The 27631-nt window shown below is 36.9% G+C and overlaps 1 protein-coding gene across 1 annotated transcript in view; it reads left to right on the top strand.

The window, feature by feature from the left end:
- Positions 1-27631, top strand: part of CCDC151 (Coiled-coil domain containing protein 151) — a 58951-nt gene that overhangs the window by 5220 nt on the left and 26100 nt on the right. The window contains exons 2-5 of the mRNA XM_081764248.1: positions 6713-6840; positions 9996-10148; positions 15507-15605; positions 16774-16959. Of these exons, the coding sequence (XP_081620374.1) occupies positions 6713-6840; positions 9996-10148; positions 15507-15605; positions 16774-16959 (566 nt within the window). The remainder of the gene's footprint in view (positions 1-6712; positions 6841-9995; positions 10149-15506; positions 15606-16773; positions 16960-27631) is intronic.

Raw genomic sequence — 27631 nt, 5'->3', positions numbered from 1 at the left:
TGAAAAAAAGCAATCAATTACATAGGCTTGCAAAAAATATTCTAAAGTTAACACAACGTGAAGTGTGCTTCAAATATTACTTTTCGAAAATTTATTATTTTAAAATAATTTTATTAGCATCAGTGTTCTGAAATAGTAATCAAATTTTGCAACTGAAATCTCACCCTCCTCCTCGAAACGTGAGTTTAGCTCCTAAGGGCATAACTAGGAAACGTTCAGAAACAGTAACCCCAAAATGACTTGTCTTAGGGCTAAATAACCGCACAACAGTATTTCTGGTAAAATTCTAGCCTTAGAACATGTAAAATGGCTCCCTTTGCATTTGAAATTTCGAATTGCAATCAAAGATGGCCACAATGATACTTGCCATTGCACCATCTGATGTATCAGACCACTTTCAAGTTTCATCATCCTCCCTCAACTAGTAGCGTACGCAGGAATTTATTTCGGGAGGGGTCCAAACTCAATATCAGGATATTTTATATTGAAATTCCTAAACTTGTCCCTAAAATTAGGCTAAATTTACACAAAAGTTGGAATTTCGGGGGTGGTCCGGACCCCCAGGACCCACCCCCTGCGTACGTCCTTGCCCTCAACCCTTTCTCAACACTCAAGGATGCTGAGGACTTTTATTTCACTATGTATATCGATAGACAGTGTGAAATCTCCACAGTAAATAGATTTTAAAATCTACCTAGAAAGCTTATTACAACCAAGTAAGAACTTCTGAGAGTTACTGGCAAGAAGGTGTAATAAAAAGGGGTCGTGATATGAAATAAGTTGAGAATTACTAATCTATATTGAAATATTCTGTACCCAACACAGTGTAGTCTTAACCGGGATAAAATAAATTAAAAAGTCGGTTGCAAGCAGTGGTGCTATTCATCCGGTTCTGACCGGTTCGCTAGAACCGGTTGTTAAATATTTCGAGTTTGCAGAACCATTTTTTATAACCAGACATAATAGTAAATTTTACTCAGTTATACCAAGGAACAGTAAGTTTTAGTTTAACTATCTTTCTTGTTACAAATTCTCACAGCTAAAGGGTTAAACAAATTATTCCGTACAACAAAGTAAGCTGTTTATTCCTTAATTTCAAATGCTCAGATATCAAGAATGAAAACTGGGATCACATGAGTGTAGTGATGAGACAAATATTTTGGGGACATGTCCCCAGTGGCATTGACTCCCGTGGACTCAGCATTCTCAAGTAGGAATGCGCACGAGACGAGTCGAGACAGGGCTCTTCCAATAGAGAAAAATACATTTTTCTAGTCGAGACATCACTTTTACAGCAAATTTTCGAGACGAGAAAGCCTCAAATCTTGTCTCGTGCGCATCCCTATTCTCAAGTTAATATGAAAAATGCAAATAGAAATGTATTGAAACGTGTCAAATAGAAATGTATGTGTATAATGGAAACTTCTTTTTGAGCGATGGTAGCTTTAGTGATAGAGCATTCACATGTAGTCACTAGCGGATTTAGGGGAGGACGGTCCCCAAAGACTGTCTTTTTATAGGCCTATATATAAAATTACACTGTTTTATTCTAATTCGATGTAAAACTCCGTATTTTAAGCCTACATTAATCGCCCAGGACGCAATCCTCCCCTCTCTAAATGACTTCCGGATCCGCTAGTGCATGGGGTGGCTGGTTCGATCCCATCTCCTGCCAAGTGAGGTTTGTAGGTTTCCTCCAGGTTCTCCAACTTTCTTCATTCTATTATTTTTATCCACCTCATTATCAACGTCTCTTCGATGCATAATCATGTGACTTTGAACTCAAAAAGAAAAGAAAAAGGAATCCTTTTGAAGTTGTTCCAAGGGACATTTTAGCTAAACTTAAAGAAGAAATCAATAAAAATACATACATCATTAAAATTTCAAAGAAAATCGAAATATAATTCAGGAAACAAACGTAACTACTGGCATTCATATATCAGTGTAGAAAGCAATTTTCAATCTTCTTCCCGTGATAGAAATATTTGTTGTTGCAATTTAAGATTATAAATCACTTTGTGTTTCTTCCTTAGCGTACTTATCACGATTCAAAGATATAACTTACTTCTGTCTCATTTCGAATGTTGACAGTTTCCGTGTGATGTTAAGCATTGGTTGCCTGAAGAATAAAGTTTACAATTGATGAAGATTTAGCAACATTGGTTATTTATCAAAAGCACTCACTAATGAAAGCATACCGGTACCTTTTTTCCCCTTTAAAAGTATGTATTTGTTCTCTACGTTTTCTTAAAATCTTGGTTTGGTTTACTCACCTTTTCTACCCAATTGTGATATTCCAATTTCTTCCATGTTTGTGTTTCAAAGGGTTCCGTTACTAATCTTCTTCCACTAGATGTTCGTTTTCTACCCATCATAGTTCTATCTCAGTGAATACTACACTTCAGTAAAACATTTATTATTATTTTCAATGAATACATTCCACTTTTGTTTAGTATAAATATTTTTCTTTCCATGTGCTTGACCTGAAAGTAAATTTCCTTGCTATCTCTGCATTGATTAGGAATACAAGTAACACGAGTTGTACACCTGCAATTAATGGTACTCTATTCTTGTTACTCGTACCTCAACCAGCTGTATGACAGGTTTAGTGTTCTAATTACTCACAATTATGAAGAAATTTTAAACAAACAAATTTTTAAAATACTTAGTCATTATCTTCTATTTATCCTCTTCTTCTAAGCATATGATCCAGTTATAGCCGTCGTTCATTTCCCTTAGTTAACACCGGTTTAGCAAGTCTTCATTCATTAAGAAGTTTTGATTACAAAAGAATCTTTATATTATTTACTCTCTCGTCCGTCTGTCCAGCCGTTCGGAAGATTAAAAAAAATATCAAAACTTGCTAAGTGTGATCAAAAAGCACGATGAATGTAGTTGCACAATGCCAAATATCGATGCTCTATCCATTTCAGCTAGTAAGCCCGGTAACCTAAACCTTTGGTATAGTCAGTGTCGAGTTTGAACGAATTGTAAGCCAGTGTTCGTAGTTTCAGCGAAATTTCCCTAATGTAGGGAAATTTCGTAAGTAAATTTAGCGAAAAGGGGAAAAAGGGATTTTTTTCTATAAAACGTAAAAATCTAGGGAAATTCTCGTGCAGACTGTTTGATCAATATAAATGTTTAAATTTTTCTTTGTTCTTCATAAATGAACCGATAAAGTAGGCATAGTTTGTGACTGTGTGTGTGTGTGTGAGTGTGTTCAAAGTAGCATAATTTGTACCCATTAGTGACTGTATGTATTTTTTGTTTAAAAAAAGGAAAAAAATAAAAAGTAGAAGCAACTAACAAATCAATAACACAAATGCGGTTGGCACTCCCTTTGATTTAGTGAAATTAATCTTATCACATAACTTCTGTCATAGGAATTGGACACTCAACAAACTAGGGAAAATTTTATAACAAGAGGGAAAATTGTGTGTCAATCGAGGGAAATTTTCTTAAGGAAACGTACGAACACGGTTGTGACATGTTAGTTCAGTTGGCTTCCAGAGACAGAAGTATGAGGACGTGTTAAGAGTGTCTGTCGGGCACAAACATTAAGTTTTATTCTAAGCTGTAAAACAGTGCTAAAGAAGCTCACGAAATGTCAAAATCAGTGTATGGCGATGAAGTGGTGGTATTGAAGACTGTTTACAAGTGGCATGAGCGATTTAAAAGCGGGAAGGAGTCGGTTGAAAACGAGCAACAATCGTTCAAACAGGCGAACGACTATTCGAGAGCTTTTCCGAAGAACTAAATATCTCGTATGGGTCCGTACACTTTAACCGCCGATTAAATAGGCAAAATGGCTTCCTTCTTCACCACGAAAACGGGCCGTGCTACACCTTGCTTTTGATCCGCGAGTTTTTGTCCGAAAAAATGTTCCAGTCTGTCCACATTCGCTATGCTCTCCAGATATAGCGACTTCTGGTTCTTCCGAAAAACTAAAACCGTCCATAAAGGAGAACGTTTTGACCAGGGGCGTCATTTAGGGGGCGGCAGGAGGGGTCAGTTGTCCCCCTCCCCAAGATTTTGAGGAATACATATACTTTAATCGATTGTCTACTAATATATTAGTACAAAACGTGAAATTCTTACGTTGGTGGAGTTCTTGCCCCCTCCCCCCCCTCAAGCGAAGTCCGAAATGACGTCCCTGGTTTTGACACCATTCTAACATTGTCCTTCCAACCCTGACAGAACAACTAAACACCCTTCCAAAAGAAGCCTTCCAGAAATGCTTTCGGTTATGGATTCAACGTTGGGATGAGTGCCTTGCTAGCCAAGGACAGTACTTAGAAAGAGACTAAATCAAATTCCATGTAAGTTTATTTCTTTGTTTCTAATAAAGTTATTCACCGTATTTTTTTATCACACCTCGCACTATATAAAGGAACTGCTCTCACCTTTCCTAAGGATGTGCACTACTGCGCTTTAAAAATGCAGCTCCACCAAGAAGAACAAGAAAAAGTAACAGCTCCACAGTGTGGGCCACACTTTCTACTCTGTGCGATAAGTGAAATCCGCATAACAAAATATCGAGTATTCGTGTTTGAAGAAACGGATTATCCGAGTAACAAATAATATTAAGATGACGGATATATCCTGACGAGGAATAATATAGTAATAGAAATATTTCGATGACGGGTAATATCTGAATAGTGAATAATATCCGAAAAAAATGAAATGAAATCTTAAGTTTTACGTCCCATGGTTATGCCGGTTAGGCTAAAGGAGACGGTGATGATGAGAGATGAGTGAAATGGTGGAATGAAGAAAGTGGGAGGAAACGGGAGAACCCCGAGAAAACCCACGAGCACGGTGTTGAATAATATCCCAATAATGTATACTATCCGTGTGACGAATATGAGACAATATCGAGAAGATAAATATTGATAGCTATAAAATAATATATAAAGATTGTACTATACAGAAATAAGGTATGTATTGGGCCGAGTTCGATTCCCGGTGGAAGATCATGTGACTCGTCCATATCTCGCACGTTAATCTGTACGTCCATATCTCATATACTGAAAGGGACGCTAAATTCTAATCCAACCTTGCATAACGAAAAAATTAAAGGAACTTGTATCATTGAAAGATAAACTTATTAACGTAAATTACACGTGTTATATAGGATGAGACAGAGAGGACAGACATTTTTGAAATGGCTAAAACTCTCCACTAGATGGAATGTCAGATATGCAAAGGGTGTCATAAGGCTTGTGAAGTCTTAGTATTTTTTGTCTGTTATTTTATTTTGGTTTCTGTAATTTTCTTTTCTTTTCTTGGAGCCGTAGACAATAGAACACCGTGATTTTGCCTATAACAGTTTCGTCAAGAATAACGAGTCCATCATGGCAGTTTAGGTGAGTCCTCCCCTTCCCCCATTTCAGTATCAACAGAAACCAAGCTGCTTCCACTTGGTCTAAACCACTTCGTACACGACGTACAGTAATGGACAAAAAATACCAGAGGCATGAATGGCACGTACTCCTGCAAATGTTGAGAGACAAAGCGTGCTATGCAGTGCTCATCGATCCTCTTGGAGGCATCCATCTGAACTTGGCCTCTGTATTCGTTCGATCAGGCGTGTTTTGCATTTAAACCTGAATTTCCATCCATGCAACTTGACCGTTGTGCAATAGCTGAAGGCTGGGGATTGCGCATAGAGACTGAACTGCGCACATGAGATAGAAGCGATTTCTGAACAAAATTACAATTTCCTTTTCTTAATGAGTGATGAAGCTCATTTTCATGTCAATGGCATTGTGACTCAATACGACTGTTGTTAAACTTCTAGAAATCTCAAAGAATTACACGAAAGGTTGCTGTGCATCCCTCTAATGCGACAATTTGGTGGTATAGGCAAAACTGCTGTCGTCAGTCCTTACTTTTCGACGATGATAATGGAAATACTGTTACTGTGAACTCGGAGCGTTATATCGATATAATCAACAAGTTGTTCTTACCGGATTTACGACGAAAACTCATTCCCATTCGATGTGTGGTTTCAACACGATGGAGCAACAGCCCACACAGCTAGAGCATCAATGGCCGTTCCTCGCACTCTTGGTGGTCGCTTTATTCCCAGATTTGAGGACACAAGCATAAACCCCGTACATTAGAAGAATTAAAGGAAGGTATTCGCGTGGAAGTCGCCCAAATCAACAGAGCTATGCTGGAAAGAGTGGATGCCAACTTCGAAGAACTTCTTCAGAAATGCATAAGTGATAACGAACACTACATCCCAGATGCTGTTTCCGACACTTGATTTTGTAAAATGTTATTTCAATACAAACTCGAATGTTCCAATAGATTTTTTGGTGAAAGATTAACGAGTTTGTGATTTTTTTTAAACGTTCGTCTTTTCTATCCTACCTTATATTAACTTTCTCCTTTTAATTCTGAAGAGCTTCCGCCGGTAACCTCGGTAGCCTGCAAAATACTCTACTGTGTGCTGGTGGTATAGTGCGGCTGTTTGGAACGTTGTGCGTTGCTATGTAATACTTCCACGGATGGACTTACTTAACTAGGAATCCAACTAGAGACCCTACGTACTAGAGGTAAGCGCTGTACCACTGAGCCTGATGCTCCCCAGAAACTTGCTGAGATTAAATACTTTATTTACATTTGTAGTGATCCTTTCCTTAATTGTTCGTTTTGCCTTTCTTGCTTTACCTTATATAGGCTTAGTTTTTTCTTTATTTTCCAGAGGGCCAACGTAAAGCTAGTTATCAAGAATATGAAGCAGAAAAAGTGGCCAATGCGGAGAAAATAAAGGCTTTGAAGCAAGAGATAAAAATACTGTACCGAGAGCAAGCAAAACTTGGCTTTGAACAGGTAAGAATTTGCTTCTTTTCATTATCCATACCTTAAGTAATGGCTCTAGAGCTGACACACTAATTACATGATAATTGACAGTTTGTTTACTTTCTCTTTCATTCTTTTTCTAAATACTGTTTAACTCTGATTAGGAAATGTTTTTAGCTGGCATGCAGTTAACCTCCTACCCTAAGTAAAACTTTAAAAGCTATTATTCTAAATCCATTGATCGAATTTAACATACAACCTGTGGTTGATCGGTACTCGAACAATTATTATTATTATTATTATTATTATTATTATTATTATTATTATTATTATTATTATTATTATTATTATTATTATATTAAGGTTAAACTTTCATTTAAATTCCTCCTCCTAACTACGAGAGATGTTCAAGTTACAAACGAAATTTCTTTCCCTCTTTTTTTAAAACACGTGCAACGTGCTAATAAATTACTGTTCTTTTACAAGGTACTCTCCATGTACATCCACACTTGTTCCAATCGTGTGGAATACCCGTATCTCTCTGCGACATAAACTTATTTGGGACGATCTTTCAGTCATTTCAGTACACATGTTTTGACTTTGTCGTCAGTATGGAATTTTTGTTTTCTCAAGTGTCCTCTCCAAAAAGATAGAAATCGTAAGGTGACAGGTCAGGGCTATACGGGGGATGGTCTAAAATCTCCTGACTAAGTTTCGATAGCTTTGACGTTGTCGTGGTAATATGAGGAAGCACATTGTCATGCAGGATGATGACGCCATCCTTCGTCTGTAGCCGTTTTCTTCTCAAAGCCTCTTTGACTTTAGTCCGGAGAAGGTTGCTGTAGTACGCTGTGTTGATTGTGACCCCGCGTGCCAGGAAACTAGTGCACATCACCCCGTCTTTGACCCAGAATACCGTCATCATCACTTTACCAGCGGGCGCTTGTGCCTTGAATTTTTCAGCTGCTGTGAGTCTGAAGGCCTCCACTCCATTCTGCAGAGCTTTGACTCCGAAGTGTAATGATGCACCCAGCTCTCAACGCAGGTGATTATCTTTGCAAGGAAGCTCTCGCCTTCTCTCTTTGAAAGCGCTGCAGATGCTGTGACGAGACATTTTCCCTACACTGCTTCGGCTCAACGTCAGCATTTCTGGGACCCATCTGGCTGTGATATTACGGAACTGCAGGTGTTCGTGGATGATTGTTTTAATACTTCCCATTACAATATTTGTTTTCACACTCAAATATCTCACACTGATATATCGATTACTCAAAATGAGCTGCTCCATTTTACGAAGTTGGTTTCGTTTACTGCAGTAGCTCGGCGTGGATCACGGGCCACGTTGAGAACGAATTATCTTCCTGTCTTGAATTTTGAATACCACCCATACACTTGCGACTGAGAGAGAGTCTTCGCCATATTGCGCCCTTAATCAGGTTTCAAGCCTCCCTTCAGGAGGAAGTTGCTGACGCAGCGCTGCTCCACTGGAGCCGCCAGCTCCACACTGCCAGGTTTGTTGCTATCATCCATTGCCGCTCTCTGAGTCTCTATCTCCTCAACTGCCCGTTGTTGCAGAAAAGTGTCAGGACTATCCTATTACAGGATGCGACATGAACGCCAAACTGCGCACAGCAACACCTGAAAAAAAATCTGATTATAAATTGAACGTTCCTCGTAACTTCGGATTCAGCCAGAAATCTAGTCAGCATTCGTACAGAAAATAAACGCCACCTCAAGACTAAATGTAAACTAATTGATAAGTATTTACATTTAACAATTTTACAATTCAGCCTGCAAAGGACAATTTAAACCGAAATCATAAACAAACAACAATAAAATGGAATATTTTCCAGAGTGGCTGCTCTCCATGGAAGACTTATCGGTGATAAATAAATAAATGTTATTTTTCCAAACTAAGCAAAGAAAGCTACGTACAGACTCAGAAAATTGATTACAAGATTTGATAAAATGGGTCAACTTTCTCCCCTTAGTTTTTAGGAATAGAATTTAATTTTTAACTGGTGACTTCCCTCAAGAGCCGTCGCCGCTTTTACAGAATAGACAATAACAGCTGTCATTATAATAGTACGCTAATATGATCAAATGCTATCTAGTATGATAGAGAAACCGGACGTTAATACAAAGTGAAGATGGTCCCTTTACTGGTGAAAATTTACATATACAGTATGAGTGCGACAGCTTGTGGCTAAAATAGAGGCTAGTGATATTAGAATACGGTGTAACCTCAATTTTACGTTCCCACATTTAACAAAATATTAATTTGGCATGAAAAACACGCTACACACACTACACACATAGTGTATTTAACTCCACATTTCAGGGAAAAACATATTAGTAAATTTCCCGCATTTAATGAGAAAATGCCGAAGAAACATCATTACAAAATGGAAAATATTGATATATATCGCTCACGGAATGCCATATTTATTTATTTACTGGAATTTCCCGTTCTTCGCACGGGGAGGATAAGATTTATGCAAAGTACTGTATCTGAAAGTAAAGAAATAAATAACGAAAAGCTACCCTGTCATGTAAGCCCGCATAACATATATGTATTGTTGGTTGCATTCAGGTAAGAATTGTTAGAAGAAGCCAGAAACTTCTCTAAATTTTGTTCCCTCCCTTTTGAATTTTGCTGTGTAAGGAAGGAACACGCTCCATAGTTTCGTTCCTGTAAAACGAACGAATTCCAAGGAATGTCTTTGTTCCGAGTTGTTTTTCGTTGAAGTTTAGCGCCCTTGTTTAACACTAAGGCCAGTGGAGTGCGCAAGAGGGATTGAGGTTTAAATCTCCTTGAGCAAGATATTATGAAAATATGAATATTAACTATACAGTATTGATATTGATACATATATATCCAAAAGTCACGCGTGTCCTAAAAGGAAATAAAATTTAGTGCTTGAATCTCCCTTCGATGAAAATCTGCGTACGCCACTGACTGAGGCTATATGAGACGTGGACCTAAAATTTAAGGTGGGATCCGAATATCCACAAAGTGTTCAGATTTCAATATTTTTCCACCGGAATTGAACCCGTAATTCTGTCCACCAAATGCTAGCACGCTAATCACTAAACAAATGGGCGGAGCAAATACTGATAACAATGTATTGTGTATTTCTTGGGTTATTGTTTCCTGTAATTAATTCTTTCACTTTCGTTTACAGAGTGAAAAGTGTTTGACTACAGCGCACAAACATAACTTTGAAGAGTATCTGTCGCTGAAGAACAAGACAGCCGAAGAAATGGTTGTATATTTGGATTTAAGAGTTACTGACTTAAAGAAGAAATTGGATTTACTTTCTCACCAGTCACGAAAGGTAAAGAAATTGTTACCTTGCTCTTTCTTTCTATTCTTAACTATATTAGTTTTAGTTTTCTGAAAATATCTTACAGCTTCGTGATACGAAAATAATTACCAATACCATTAATAAACACAAAATATTTGATGCACATTGATGCGCCAAACTTATATTTCTTGCATATTTTGTTAAGTGTATATCTATTCTCTGTTGTGTTTTATTTGAGATTTTCGTAGAAAGGAATTAGATATTCTGTATCTGGGCTTTCGGCATTTGTAGCCCATCTTGTCCGTTGGCAATTACACTAGCCGGGAAAGTGGTGAATTAAGGAAGCGGACTAAAACCTTTGCGTTAAGTACCATCCCGGCATTTGCCTGGTGTGAATAAGGAAAAGTCAGGAAAATCTCACTCAGTATAGTTGGCATGAAAAGGCTTTTACACTCTACTGGGAATACAATCTGAGACCGCCGCAGGAAACGCGAGAGCATTAGCTACTACGCTATGCGGGGCGACGTCTCGCAGACCTGCCAATAATGGTAGAACATCTATGATGATGATTTCCATTAAATTAATTTTTAGTTGATTGCTTTTACCTAACTTTTGATTAACTATATACTATTATTTCTGTTACATTACCTGTACTTGTAAGATGTCAGAGGTTTAGTCGTTAGCTTTGCATTTCAGGTATATTCCAAAAAATGTGCCTTATTAAAATCAGTTACTAGTAATTTTGATCTGCTATGGTTACTATCTGCCTTATGCAGAGTCGTTTTGATGTATGATTAGCAACACACTAAAAGCCTGACTATTGCAGGAAACATATGTTAGTCGAACTCCTTGGTAGTGCACTAATCACGCAACCATTCTGGAACATGGGTACCCACAAGGAGAAATTAGAATCATTAAGTAAGTTGAAAAATGCCGAGCAAAGTAGCTCAAGTGCCGAGTGAAGTAGCGTTGGCTTCACATTCGGGAGGTCGTGGGTTCCAATCCCGCTGCCGACCATCCTGACTGAGATTTTCCAGGTTTTTCCTCAGTCCTACCAGGCAAATGCCGGGATGGTACCTACTAAACATGCCCTGGCCGATACCTTCCATTGTTATTGTTAGATATCCAGTGTAAAATGGCCTCTGAGCTAAATAAATAAATAAATAAAATGGACGAAGAGGGGGGAAACATATTAATAGTAAATTTTGAGGGATGGTTATGGATTATGAGAGATGTACACTCATGTCCAAAATTGTTGTCGCATGTCTATAAATATGTTGTTGTAGGAATATAATTTGATACGAATTCGCCCGGTATTTCTTATAATGTTAGTGTGTGTATAATCGGCAAAGACATGTATGTGGAAAATTTCATGTCAAAAGAGTAGTAAATAAGAACAATAAAACAAAAATAAAACTTCCCCATTCATTTAGCAACATTTTGTTTTACTCATTCTAATTTTCGTATTTATAATTCTTTTCCTATGAAATTTACCACAAATATATTTGGTCTAGGAATTAATTCGTGCGGTTGGTACGCACACATTGAAGCTGTAGTACAAACACAAAATACATAAATACCTTAAGAAAAATATTGTCCATCGCTAGCCACCACTTTCGCCCATCTGTCAGGCAATGTACGGATTCCGTGGCGAAAGAAGTCCTCATCCTTGGAAGCGATCCAGTCAGAGACCCATTTTTCGATATCTTCTGAAGAAGTAAACCGCTGTCCAATCAAATCGTTGTTCATGCAATCGAACAAGTAGTAGTCCGAAGGAGCAACGTCTGGTGAATACGGCGGGTGGGGTAAAACTTCCCATCCGACATTTTCTAAATAGGTTTTGACCGGTTTTGCGACATGTGGGCGAGCGTTATCATGTTGAACAATAAGTTTATCATGTCTGTTCTCCCATTCTGGTCGTGTTCTGGCCAGAGCTTGCTTCAAACGCATTAATTGTCGTCGATAACGTTCTCCATTCATAGTTTCACCCGGTTGCAGCAGCTCATAGTACACCACACCTTTCATATCCCACCATATGCACAGCATAACCTTTGCACAGTGAATATCTCGTTTTGGTAGTGATGGACCTGGTTCACCTGGTTTCACCCAGGCCTTTTTTCGTTTAGCGTTCTCGTAATGGATCCACTTCTCATCACCCGTAATAATTCGATGCAGAAACCCCTTTCTGCTCTGTCGTTGAAGCAGCAATTCGCAAATGGTTTTTCGTCTTTCAACGTCTCTGTCTTTCAATTCATGTGGAACCCAATGTGACATCTTTTGAATCATTCCCATGGCTTTCAAGCGTTTGGAGACTGTTGTTTGATCAACGCCTAATGCTGCTGCAAGTTGTTCCTGCGTTTGACATGAATCCTGCTCGAGCAATGCTGTCAATTCTTCGTCTTGAATTTTTTTTGGCTGTCCAGCTCGCTCTTGGTCTGCCAAGCCGAAATCACCACTTCTAAACCGTGCAAACCACTTCTGACACGTTCGCTCAGCTAGAGCATGGTCACCATACACTTCCACCAAAATACGATGACTTTCAGTCGCACTTTTCTGCATGTTAAAGTAATGCAGCAGGACACCCCGCAAAAACACTTTATCAGGCACAAATTGCGCCATGTTCACTTAACTACAAACTGGTGTTGTTGACGCTTTAATCCACTGCCCTATACTACGAACGATACGCGATGACAGGGGTTTGCAACACATGTGTGGATACACGGAACTGTGGGACGCTCCGTTCGTTGCGCCATCTCTTGTCCACCCGCACGAATTAATTCCTAGACCAAATACATTTCCCGACTATACACATAGTATCAGTATTAAAAGTACCCTACAAAATCATTATCAAATTATATTCTTACAAGAAGACAGTTATAAATATGCGACAATCATTTTGGATATGAGTGTACATTCGTGCTAAGGACAAAGTTTTTATAGTTTTTTTGTAATCTCTATGCCGTTATATCATCTTGAAAAGTTGCTTATACAACATCCTTTTTGTTGTTATTTCTGACTTAAATTGTTTTATTACTGTCTATGTCAACAGTTCTGAGTTGTTTCAAACGATATATCTAGTGGTGTATGCAAAGGAGATTCCTGAATAAGCTCCATAACTTGCACAAGATATTATGGAAAGATAAAAGTTTATCTTATATATATAAAGCTATGAATGCAAAAAACCTAAAATCTCGGGCTCAAGATGCAAACATAAGTTTTTTGGTGGAACATATACTTTTAGAGTCCTATGTAAGTTATGTTGGTTTTGTCACAACAAAGTCCGTCTCCTCTACTATTTTTTGAGGGAAAGGGGGAGAGAAATTGGGGGATTGTTACTGCTGCCTAAAACGATATGAACTTAAGGCTTGAGCCTCCTTGGAGAACGTCCGCGTACTCTACTGGATATAGGTCTATCTGTGGTTCCAAACATTAGTCAAAACATTTCTTATACCTAGGCAGAGCCGCAGATGTTCCACATTCTTACTATAACAGCAAAACATATCACTCTTTGAGTAGCATTAATTTCTAATAATTAACAGTCGGGTTGATAGGCGTCGCTACCCGCGCTGCCTGCTTGATACTAACAGATAACGCTAGGCAATTTGCAGATTAAAGGCTATTGTAGCAATACAGTGTACCGAAAGTTTGGTCGTAACCTCTAGTTTATTTTCATACAGGAATATTTCTTACCTGAATAAACCTGAACTGTTAGTTCTTGTTTAAACTTATTTCAGGAACTTAAACAAAAATTCACTATTAATTTCACTATACAACTTGTTCCTTACATGTTAGAAATATAGGTGGATCATTAGGATATAATCATGACAGGTTATGTACGTTGTAGATTAATTTTGTTGTCCCGGAAACAAACGCAGCGGAAAGTAGTAACAACATGGCTGGTTTATTTATACTAATTTAGTACATTTACACATTGATCTAATCTACATCTTCTCAACGAATTTATACAGCTTAGCTAAACAGCTTAGATATCAACCACAGATACAGTATAATATAGGTAAATCAAATTTCTCAAATGTGGTATTGAATATATTTCCATCTCCATCATGTTACTTAGAACTTTTTTTAATCAAGCCAAATAGAAACAAGGAGGATGTATTTGTGAAGTTTTTTCTAAGTAGCAATTCTTTATTGACTGACAGAGGTGAAGTAACTATCTTCTTATGTTAATTATTATATAATATTTTTGCCACCTTAATGAAGCAATATAAAAGTGCATTTCTGAGTAATAAAACAAATTATACACGGACTCTTATAGTGAAGTATTTAATGATATTTAACACCTTGTTAAGAGAATATAAAAGTATATTTTACCAATGTTTGCTATCACTAATTACAACGGGATCTTCCATTTAACTTAAGAATTATCTAATATTTAACACTAATAATAGTGAAATTTGCTCTGTATATTGTGTATTTTCGATTGTAGGAAATTTCGGTGTAAGAAAATGAAAAGGAATTCACACAAATATGAGAACAGAAAGAATGGAAAGGAATAGAAGATGGAAAGTTTTTTTTTTTTTAATTAGATAAAGAAAGACTTCTTGGATAAATAAAAATATAAATATCCTTGCACCGAAAGAACACTATTTAGTTTCCGTAGTTTTCATTTACTTCATGTTTGTATATTTATTGCCAGTTTCATAACAAACTTGTGAAATCATTTTTATCTCGGAAATAATTTTGGGTGGAAAGGACCCCACACAATCCTTATGGAGATTGGATTTCGGTAGTATTGCTTGAAACCGTGATATGTTGTTATAGATATTTTGTTCCTGAGAAAAAGGCTTAACGGACATAACTACCTATCACTGACCATTTGACCACTACAGGACCACTTTTTTGAAAATAGCCGAAGATACAGATATTCTGGATTTCGGTGAAAATGACTGAGATCGTTATATATTGTGAACGGACACAAACACCAATCACTGACCGTTTGGCTACTACAGGACCACTTTTTCTTTAAAAAAAAAAAAAAAAAAAAAAAACGAAGATAGCGATCTTCGGCATTTCGGTGAAAATGACTGAAATCGTGATTATGTTGTAGATATTGTAATCCTGAAAAAAAAATCTCAATGGACAAACCACCAATCACTGACCATTTGGCCACTACAGGACCATTTAAAAAAAATAGCCGCTGAATTCGATAGCGTCCACTGGATTCAAATTCCTGACATCCTGATTGCGAAAGGGATCGCTATAGTAATATTTCAGCTGTTTGCTCGGTGAGGGAATGTCTTAAAATAATGAATCAATTTTCTTAACAAATTTAATTTCTGTATGTTGCTACCTTTAACGACTATATTTGTTCATGAGTTTATTTTCCTATGCTACGGAGCTCTAATATTAAAATGAAATTAATTTCAGATGCAAGAGAGGGTAAAGAAGAGTGCGTTGGAACACCAATATTTACTACAAAAACAAATTCAAGACAGTGCCAGAGGCAAGAACAATAAGCAATATCAGGTGAGCAATCTGATTAAATACAGAGTCCGCCAGAAAAATGCAAACACTTTTTGCCATCCCACATTGACAATTGTTCTGAAATTTGTATGTTGTAGTATAGTTTTCGCCCAACAGATGTCAGCATTGTTTTCAGTTAAAATTGTTGTAGTACAGTTTTTCGTTCAACAGATGTCGGTACTGTCAGCACGGTCAGTAAGATAAGAAAATGGCAGGGGCACGCTTGACGTTCGAGCAGCGTAAATACGTTTTGAAGTGTTTTATCAGGTTTGGGAATGTCATCAAAGTTCAGCATAAGTGGTAGAGGGGAGTTTGGTACTGAACCACCAAATCGCCTAACAATCAAACGCATTGTTGACAAGTTTCAGGCGCATGGAACGACGAGCAGTTGCTGGAGCTACAGCGATCCATCTATCAATGGAGACAGAAGGTTCTCGAGCGTCCCAACAACGGCCAATATTTTGAACATCTAATGTAAACACATGCTTACTTGAAGGTTTGTAACACATGTTTGAACAATAATTAAATGTAATTAAGAATAGGTTTTTTAAAAATTTAAACAGTGTATACATTTTTCTGACGGACTCATATGAATATGTGAAAAATGTGTACGCTAGGCCCTATATTGATGTTGGTTGGTTGACTGAGATTTTCACATGTTCGTGTGGGAAAAATCACGCTACATTGTGTGCAAGAATCATGTGGATCCGATGATTATATTCAGTATTCTATTAGAGATTAATGTAAAAGGAGTTACCTATATACACTGTTCATCGTGAAGTTAGAGCAAGAGGCAGTTAGCTCCGGAAAAATTTCTAAAAGTGGACATACCTGGTTCTTGTATAGTCCTGGACACTTTTAAAATGTTTATGTAATAGTGTGAAAAAATATGCTTTTTAATCAGGAATTGATTTTTCACACACTGTTAACAATACAACCCAACACTATAACTTAATATTAAAAGACAAAATGCAAGAGATTGAATTTTTATCTCCTATCTCAGGACTGGTAACAACTAGTTTAAACTCCACACTAAGTTAGGGGGCTTCAAAATCAAATTATTCGCATTTTCACCTATTTTTTTAAATAGGTTTTTGAGATGACACTTTCAGCCTACTTGTAAAAGAATTTCCCGTTTAGAATTCTCATATATTTCTCCTTTTTTCCACAGAAAATCTCATCTTTGGAGAATAAAATTCACCAATTGGAGATAAACATTATGGAGGCTGTGCATATCCAAAGGAAATATGTGACGATTCGAAAAAAGCTTTTGAGTGATAGTGTAGGGTTTGAAAAAACGTTGGAAGACTTGGAGAACAAGATACAGAAACAAGACACAGAAATAGCTCAACTGCAGGTAAGTATTTACAGTGAAATTACTCTAAATGACCGCCTTTTATTAACCCTCTTCCTTTCATCACGACCGACCTTTACCGGAGTTACAGTTTCATAAAAAAAAAAAAAAAAAAAAGTACTAGAATAGAAACCAATATCGATCATACCTATTTTTGATCGGCGAATATGTTTGTGTCAGAAAATATTCCATAATCCTCTTTAAGGCAGCCATCTTACTACTTCAAGTGGGATACATTGTCCATTACTGGACAACAGTGTCGTAGCCAGGGGAGGGGGGATTGACCCGGCTTAAGGGTGTATGTATGTATGTAAAATCTATAACCATGTTTAAAATATTTACTTCCCAGTAGCTCAATATTTAACCCTACAGAAGATTTCAGCAAATTAATTACATGCTGTATTCTCGTAGTTCTTTCTGTTCAGTAAATACTTCAAAATTGACTATCGTTGGGTGCTAATAAAAAGTATTGAAAAAATAAAGTAAATGTTTTATATTTTAAACTATTAACGATCTCCTACTTAATCGAATTATTAACGCGCACGATTTCAGTGCGCAAGATCCTTTATTCCTGGTGGGAGCACCAACTTTTCTGGTGTTGAAGCAGCAACCATGAGACAATTAAGGAGCTGTCTGAATTTAGTTGCATCGAACTCCGGCCCAGAAAGCCAGAAACAATTGACCACGCATCATCCAGTTGAAAACGTCATTTGGTTGGCCATAATCCTTTATGGGGTGTAGCGAAAGAGAGTTTAGTTTTGTACCAGTACTTCCTTTTATTACTTAGCTAATTTCATCAGTATCTCAATACTGTGTTACTACAGAAAAAGATAAAATACTCCGGCCAGCCATATGGTGCAGATAACTGTCGATAATACGTGGTCTTTGGTTGCCTTCCATAGCCAGTATATGCAATGAATTATAATACAGGGCACAAATTTCTGGTCTGACTCCAGTAGGTAGATGAGTGTTCGGTCTCCCTTGATGAGTTTCTGGCTACACCATTGTTGGACAAATATACCGAAAAACAGAAAGGATAAATACGTTCCGTAGCAGCACAAACAATAGGCCCAACATTGAGAAACGGTAGCGTAGCCAACTGCCAACATTAGCACTACGTTGTAATCGGTTGCTTGGCTCAGCAGTTGATAACCAACTTAACTGCCAATGAAACCCCTAAGAAAGAAGTAAAATTGAAATTTGGGAGAGCAAGGTCAAAACTATTGAATGTCGGCAAATTGTTGGTTGGCCAACATATATTTTCAACTACGTTGGGCCAGCGTATTTTTTAACTTTATTCTTGCAATTCCCCAACGATACCGACCGTTATTCTCTCTAAAACCTACAAGGGTAGACAAAAAAATTAAAAACACTTCATACAGGACACGTAAGTTTGGCCATTTACTGTACAACACGTGTTGAGGTTGCCGATCGCTTTTTGCTTTCAATGTGTCATGTGGACCTTCCCCTGCAGTCAGCAGTAACTAGTTCACCTGTGAGTGTCGTGGTGTGAAAGTGGTGCGGTAAAATGGGCGACCTGACAGACTTACAAAGAGGCATGATTGTTGGTGCCCGTCTGGTTGGAGCTTCAGTGGCAACAGTGGCGAACATTGTGGGAGTATCGAAAGGCACTGTGTCCAATATCACGAGGGCATACTCAATTCATGGGCAAACGACGTCTCCAAAGCACAACAGTGGTCGAAAGACAATCCTGTCAAATAGGGACCGGGGGCCATTAAAACGGATTGTAGCAGCTAAAAAGAAGACCACTGCATTGAAAATTACGTCTGAACTCAATTCCGGCCTACATAACCCGGTTTCATCGAAAACAGTGCGACGGGAACTTCATAAAATGAAAATTCATAACAGGGCCGCTATCGCCAAACCCCTGGTTACAGCAGTAAATGCGAAGAGGCGTATCCAGTGGTGCAAAGACCACAAAACGTGGACTCATGAGCAGTGGAAACACGTAATGTGGTCCGATGAATCGACCTTCACCTTGTTTCCAACAACCGGTCGTGTTTATGTATGGAGAACACCGTCGCAAGCCTATGATACAAACTGTCTGCTCCCAACTGTAAAGCATGGAGGTGCTTCTGCTACAGTATGGGCAGTGATATCGTGGTTTTCTGCAGGTCACATCATAATGATGAATGCTAAGGCGTATGAGGCCATTTTGGGGGACCAGGTTCTACCCATGGCCCAAATATTGTTCCCTGATGGTATATACCAAGATGATTTGGCACCCTGTCACGCTGCAAAGACGGTGAAATCATGGTTTGAGGAGCATGACCAGGAGCTACCACACCACCTTCACTGGGTCCTTCGATCACCAGATCTGAACATCATTGAGCCATTGTGGTCTAAGTTAGAAAGGCGTGTTCGGTCTCATTACCCTCCTCCAGCATCCCTTAAGGAACTAAGCATGTTTTGGAGGAACAATTGTACAAAATTCCACACACCACAATTCAGGAGCTGTATACGTCCATTCCACGTCGGATCCAAGCTGTTTTGGACACAAAAGGAGGCCCCACACCATACTAGATATGATTTTCACAATTTTGCAAACGTTTTAGATTTTTTTGTCCAACCCCTGTAAAAAGTGTGTTGCTATAGTGACCGTGACGACTCATGAAGTGTGGGCTCTATACAAATCATAGACTGACTTCCCTCACTTGTGATGCATTTGAAGGATTCGCTACGATTCGTAAAGTTGCCTTCCGAACGGACACTTAAGAAAATGTGAAACTGCAGAAGTGCACGAACAACGTTGCCAAACTTAAAGGACATGGCAAACGAGCGAAGAAACAAACAGCACTTCAAGAACTAAAAATAGAAAACAAGAATAACGATAAAGCAAAACTTAGGAGCAATCCGACAACACTGCACGCTGAGGACATGCTCTATGTATAGCGCGAGAGACGACACTGGCTAAATTTTATGCGTGGGGGTTCACGACCGGGACATGCTCTTGTGTTCTATTGGGTGGTGAAATGAGTAAAACTAGGTCAAACTTCAGGTTTTATCGCGATCACTATAGCTTTTGTGAAATTAAAATTATTTTAAACCAACATCTGTTAAGTTGCGTTTCCCAATTTTCCCAGCTTTATGTGCTGCAGTTTGTCTATAGCGTAATAATGATGTGCTAAAATAACTTGAAAATGACAAAAATAGAACTGTTCCGGTATTAAACTGTTCCGGATTCTTGTTTTAAATAAAATGATAGTGGCTTTCTGAAAGCTTCTAATTTGTCAATTTACTTTCCGAAAATAGTTATCTTGAGCTGTACGCGAGGTTCAATATTTTACGACACACATTTAAGTAGAGATGCAAAAAAGCCGGCTTTTTTGAATCGATGTTTTTTTTGCAAATAAAAAGCCGGCTTTTTTCGGGGAAAAACGAGAATTTTGGAAATTTTGGCTTTTTTCATTTTCATGATTTTTCTATTTAAATAGCTTTCTTATAGTATACTCTAAAGTTAAATATGATTCTATGACCTGAATGCCATATTTCGCTCTGAAATTCACCATCATGATGGATGAAGCACATGGTTTATGAATTAAAGTAAACATAAAGTACTAGTATTTGAAAGCAATTTTAGAAGCTATTTAACTTGATTTTAACTTCAGAATTATCGACATTTTTTCTTCTCTAGATCATTTCTTTTTAGTCATCCGTGTTTCACTTCTTAGAGCTTAGTACTCTAGCTTCTAGCACATAATTAAACATATGTTTTTCAATATATCCATCAGAGCGTACGTTTTTCAATATACATCTGTCGGAGCGTACTTCCACATTTCCGTTACTGTAGCTGTGCATTGATTTAACAATAATCTTCCGGACACAACCTTGAATACCATTTGATAGAAATAATCAATATCGGATTTAGAAAAATATTTGGGAGGTTTTTTTTCTGAATAATGTTTTTTTTTTTAAGTCCTAACTTTTATTTAAGAGGAGCTTAAGTTTATGAGTACAGGCATAACAAATATTTTGTTTCGTTTGTATATTCAGCTATAATATTCCAGATACAACATTGAAGACCATTTTATACTGATAATCAGTGGCGGATTTAGAAAAGTATTTTGGGAGCGGCTTTTCTTATTAATGCTTATTTTTTCTACAAATTCCTAATATTTTTATTTGAGGACAGCTTGAAGTTTATGACTAAAGGCAATACTAATATTTAGTTTGTTTTAGAAATTCCGTAATTTCGGGGTAGAGGCTTCAATCCGAAAGACATCCCCACCCTAACCCTTCTCGCAAATCCATCACTGCTGGTAATTAGAAATAACAAAGATTTAAAAACGATTAGAAAGGAAGTCGGCCAGGACTCACAGTACATGCACTATCCCTACATTCACAGATGGAATTATGAAAAACTTTAGTCAAAATGGTCGAATGAGGGGTTGAATCCCGGACTTCACGATAGAAGCTCTCCATTGACTTCTGTCCTTATCCAATTCAATCCAGTTTCTACTCTGTATTCCTATTTGTGCTAGATCCATCTTAATATTGTCCTCCCATCTGGGCCTAGGTTTTCCTAATGGACGTCTCCCGATTGGATTTTCAGTTAAAACTTTGAAAGCGTTCCTACTTTCTTCCATTCTGGCTACATGACCTGCTCACCTGAGCCTCCTAGACTTGATGACTCTAACGATGTTTGGTAAACTGTATAAATTATGCAGTTCCTCCTTATGAAGTTTCCGCCATTCCCCATTCCCATTCTTCTTGGGTCCAAATATTCGTCTCAAAATTTTATTCTCAAATAATTTCAGTCTGCGTTCTTCCCCCAGCGCAAGCGACCATGTTTCACAACCATAAAGCATAACAAGCATGATTATCATTTTATATATTTTAAGCTTTAAATTCCTTGACAGAATTCGTGACGACAAAATATTTTGAACTGAATAATAAAAAGAATTTCCTGTTTTCAGTCGACATTTAATTTCTCTGTGGGTGTGATTTTGGTCTGGTAATAGCGATCCAAGATATTTGAAAGTATCCACTGTGTCGAAAGTAATAATTGATATTTTAACGCATTCATAATTTGCCGTATTACGATCCTTGTGAACTTCCTTGTATTTAGATTTCTTTGCATTTACTCATGTCCCTGTGAGTGTTTAATAAGGCCTCTGCATTTCTTTCGATTGTTCTCCTATCAGATTTACATCATCAGCATACACCATAACCTGGTGAATACCATTCAACTCTAGGCCCTGGTTCCTATCTTTGATTTTTTTTTTTTATAGCGTACTGCGGAACAAAGCTGAATAATAACGGCGATAACGCATATCCGTCTTTCAGGCCAATCCCGACCTGGAAGCTCGCATTTTTCTACTCGGACTTTACTCTGGGATTCATTTAAACACTTAATAAATCTAACTTTTTCGGTATTGCAAATTCTGTAAAAATGTTGTACAATGTTTCCCTCCTAACCGAGTTGTAAGCCTTTCTAAAATCAATTAACAGTTGATGTACTGGGTAATATATTCCCATTTCTTTTCGAGTATTTGTCGAATGGTAAATATCTGATCGATTTCGACTAAATCCACACTGATAATCTCCAATAATTTCATCTGCGTATGGGGTCAATCATTAATAGAATGTTAAGAGAAATGCCTCGATAATTATTACAATCAATTTTGTCATCTTTCTTGTGAATTGGAACAGTGATTGATTCTTCCACTCTTTTTAAATGTATTCCACAGTTTTTCTTTTTTGTTAAAAAAAAAGTTTCGTAACGATATGTTGAATTTTCTTGTTAAAAATTCAGTAACCTTCAGGACTGGGTAAACCGTGATGGTGGTTGTATATTCTACAGCCTAGGAAACCATACGCTCAGATACGTATATAATCCATAAACAGAAAATTCGATACTTTCCCTATTCTGAACAAGCTTAAGGAGCAGTCAGTGCATTACAGAATTTGGAGCTTTACTGATTTTGCAGATCCGAAGCAGCTGATAGGTGGTAACAATTATTACGTATGTGATCAATCAGTGAAATATTTGTTCGAAATATTCATACAATATATATGAAAATTAAAACTTAACTGAAAATTTTAAAGAATGTACAGAACCACCCGAAACGAAGCTCTTGATGTGCAAATTTCTCTCATGTTTTTCTTTACTTTGCTTCAAAAAGAGTGTGTGTGATATTTTGAAGTAAAAATACTACATATAATTTTACTAGTTATTTGTGTATCATCTTTTAAAGTATTTATTGTATATAAGAGGTTAAAATATTATTACATATATTGGTTAATCCTTTGGAATTCATAATTTAAATATGTTAAAAATTTTAAAAAATCTTTTTGAAATTCATGGTTTATTTTCGAGGTTTCATATTATTATCTGCATCAACCACTAATTAAATGAGTTTTTTGTTGTAGAGAAGCGAAATAAAGTCTGCTTTATCAGTTTGAAGCAAAATTTCCAAAAAAGCCCAACATTTCCCAAGCAAAAAAGCGAAGCAGAAAAAAACGAGTTTTTTTTTAAAAAAAAAAAAACGTTTTTTTTTCGAGCCCTTGCATCTCTACATTTAAGTACGTAATGAAGACATTTGAGCTGAGTAGATAGTTAACAGCCTGTAGGTCAAGAAAACCAGAATAGTGACGTTGCAAGACTGGAGACGAACTCATTTTCAGCAACTCAGTTTCGTTATTTTCCTCCCCAGTTTGCGAAGTAATTGTTGCTTTGCAGGAAGTTGCTTAACACTAATCTGGTGTTGTGGGAAAATTAGTTAAGAGGAAACTAACTTTTGTTCATTTCTTCACGAATTAATTATGAAACAATTCACATAGCTGGGTATTCAAAGAAACAAATTTTAACATTTTCAGTATCGCTAGTAGAACAAAATAGTTTTGTCTTGTAAATTTTGTATTTTCGTAATGCTTTCGTTTAATACATGCAAACATTAAGAGAAATTACATTTTTTTTTTTTTTTTTTTTGCACAGAATAGTGGCAATCATATGTCATTTTTTTAAAGGCTCAGGCCCGTCTTTCAGAATTGGTATCTGAAAATTAAAACCAGCACGGGTTATCATCATTGCCTTTTATTTCTTTAATTTATTTTGTTTTGCATTTTGGAATAGGTGAAAGGGGATTTGGATGAAGGGAGGGAAAGGAAAACAACAAACAAGAAACAAAAAGACAAAAAACGAAACAAAAACAAAACAAAGAATGAACAAAGAATAAACTATGCAAAACAACATTGACTGTTGCAATTTCCAAAATACTATAACCGTTGAGCTTGACCCTAACATATTCTAATATTAAACTATGCAATATTCAACTATCTATTAATACGATTTCCAAGGTATTTGACCATTGATCTTGACACTAACATGTTCTGATACTAAATTGTTTGCTAATCAAATCAAAATTATCTAAACTCTTTTGATCTGCACTATCATTTCCTACCTCTGTTTGGTATTTTTATTTATTTAATTCTGATCTTGTTAGTATTTAGTTAGTTACTTCTAACTGTCTAGCTACTTCTATTTTTGGTATATTTATGTCTATACGTAATATTAGTATTATTATTACCATTCTTATTATTATTATTATTATTGGAGTTATTTAAACTTTGTTTCTTTACTTAGCTTGGTTGAGTCCATATTTATTAACTATGATTATTATGTTTTAATTTTTTTAAAAAAATATGCTTTATTTATTTATTCTATTTCTTTTTTATTTAATTTATTTTTGAATTGAATGTTTATTTAGTGTTTATTTTTTTTACTATATGATTTCATTTATTTTGATGGACTTCTTCTATCTTCAGGTTTTCCCTGTATGAGCTTGGTTTTCACCTGCTATTTCAAGTTCTTCTCGTGTGATCATATTTAATTCTTTCACTAATTATACACTGGTTTTTCCCTGTATATTTTGCCCGTTTCACACACTAAAAGCACTAAGAACACTGAGTTGACACATAAATCGCATTCACCAAAACACACTAAGCCACACTAGTCTTCACTAATCCATACCGCATTCCTCTTAATAGTCCCTTGAACCTTCGTTTATTGAATGTTCTCGTGGTTGCAATTGAAGAACATTGGAACTCCATCAATAAAAAATGAGAAACGACTTTCTGGTAGTGGTCTGTCCCCCTTGCCTCCCCAATACGTTCGCCTATGAGTATTACGTACTTAATAATCTATGCAATACAACAATATGCAATACCCAAAACACGGTCAGATGTTCATAAGACCCATGATCAAACACATACGATCCAAACATACAACATGTGATTAAACAAAAGGTCTCCATTCCCCCCTCCCACACACACATACACACAATAGAAGAGCAAAATAGTCAACTGTGTATTTATCCTCAAGGCTATAATAAGATAAATTACAAAATAATAATAATAATAATAATAATAATAATAATAATAATAATGCGTTAAGGATAGAGAAGTAGAATACTTACGTAATCGTGTCTTTATATATATATATATATATATATATATATATATATATATATATATATATATATATACATATATACATTTCCTTCCCTAAATACCGTGTGCGTGGGTTTTCTCGGGGTTCTCCCGTTTCCTCCCATGTCTTCGTTCCACCATTTCATTCATTACTCATTATCACCGTCTCCTTTAGCCTAACCGGCATAACCGTGGGACGTAAAACTCAAAATTTCATTTCATTTCATTTCCTTTCCTCCAAAAACTACCTAGGTGCAACGGAAAGCGTTCTTCAATTGTCAAGCTTCTACCAAATGCAGCGCCTACTTTGGCGACAAGGAAGAGAAGTAAAATATGCGTGTCGTATGTGCCATGTTGTCGCTCTATTAAGACAAATAATGCTAACTTTGTATATCGTATACGACACTCGGCATCTGAAGAGGTAGTTTCAATTACATTTTTTTTTTCTGTCGGAGCAATAGGAACTTTTCCAATATTCAGATTTTTCTCTACTTGAATAACCAAAAGTCTTATGGTACCGGTAAATAAATATTCTTGCACTAAGAAAAGTGTTATTATTCTCTCATTGTATTTCTTAGAAATTGGAGGCGAGATCATGTAAACAAAATAAATATATGAAAACAATTCGTGGAGTCAAAATGGGGAATACGACGTAGCACCGAAACGTCGCAGGGTCTAAACGGCATACGAGACCGACACTTCAGCTCAGAAACTTATTTCGGTCCTATGCCGTTTCGATCGTATGTCGTTTTCCTTATATATCATCAACAAAATGGTTGTTCTTAACAGACCCGCAACCAGCCACAGACGTTTGGGGGCCATGAATATGTTAGGGGGGGCAATTCATTAAACATTCTCTTACAAATAGCTAAATTGTGTTTTTGTATTAATAATAGCATTTTGTGTTAAGGTCTGGAGGGGCCACGAAATGTTTAGGGGGCCTGGCCCCCTACCACCCTCTGGTTGCGGGCCTGGTTCTTAATACTGTGTGATTATAAGATAATGTTTTTATTAGTATTATTTCGACTGTATGTAGGTAACTGCTTTAGAACCTATGCCGTTTCAGTCATAGCCGTTTCTGTTCTATGTCATTTCGATCCTATGCCGCTTCGGTGCTATGCATGTAGACCCTAACACTCAAAATGAACTGGCGTGTGGCAACAAAGTAGGAGAATATAAAAAGAAAACAAGAAATTTCACATCAGTGCCGTGCCGTGGAAAGTCAGCACCCGGGAGTATACCTCCCCCCCCATACATATGAGTGAGTTCGACATATCAGCCGCTAAGCGCCACTATGGTTGGCGCGAAGCGTAAGAAAATTTTTAAAAATAAAGCTTGTTTTTCCTTGATTTTGAGCAGTTTTTATTACTTTTTCCTTCCATTTTAAATATATATCTTTTCTTTTTTCTTTCCTAATTAATATTAATTAATTTAAAATATCCTATACAACTGATTAATGAGAGAAAATCAACCGAAATAAAATTTCCCATACCAAGATCAGGAAGATGATAAAATATTGATTTTCTCTCATTAACTATATACAGGGTGGCCCAAAAGTAGATATAGGGCCTACACCCCTGCCAGGCCGGTAGTCATCCCAAAAATGTAGGGGGGGCGATCCAGCCATATTATAGTTAATTTGCAAGCCTGCCGTTAAAATTTTAGAGTGGCTAGCAAAAATTTAGGGGACTCCCCTAGACCCCCCCTGGATACGGGCCTGATCCCTGCATTGATCAAGTGTAACATTCTAGTTTATGTGGTTATATTTCGACTGTTCCGAACTTAAGATACAAGTAAAAACACATTAAGAACAAATAATAAAGAAACTAAGCCTACCTGATGGATAACAATAAGAAATGATATAAAATACAATGAACTAATCTGTATGTATACCTACTTTTGGGCCACCTTGTATTTTGATTACAATGTTTCTGTAATTTGTTCATTAAGTCCCAGAAACGGTGGCTAAGGACTGGTCGTCTCGCCGTACCGTGGACTTAGGTAGAGTCATGTAGTTTTTACCTTGCCACACACCAAGGTGCCACAAATCGTTGCACATTTTCGCTATTCATGCTTGCAGCTAAAGGAGGGGAGAACCTGATTTTCCCTAAATTTTCGTTGGTTACCCAGCCCAGATAACAATGTGCCATTTAAGGGAGCAGACTAGTAAATATATTTCAAAAGCTAACAATTTTTCTTTTGCCAGTTTTTCGTAAGTGAAAAG

The sequence above is a fragment of the Thermobia domestica genome, chromosome 7, assembly GCF_964235325.1.
Source record: "Thermobia domestica chromosome 7, izTheDome1.hap1.1, whole genome shotgun sequence".
NCBI lineage: Eukaryota > Metazoa > Arthropoda > Insecta > Zygentoma > Lepismatidae > Thermobia > Thermobia domestica.
This window is presented reverse-complemented; position numbering and strand designations above follow the sequence as displayed.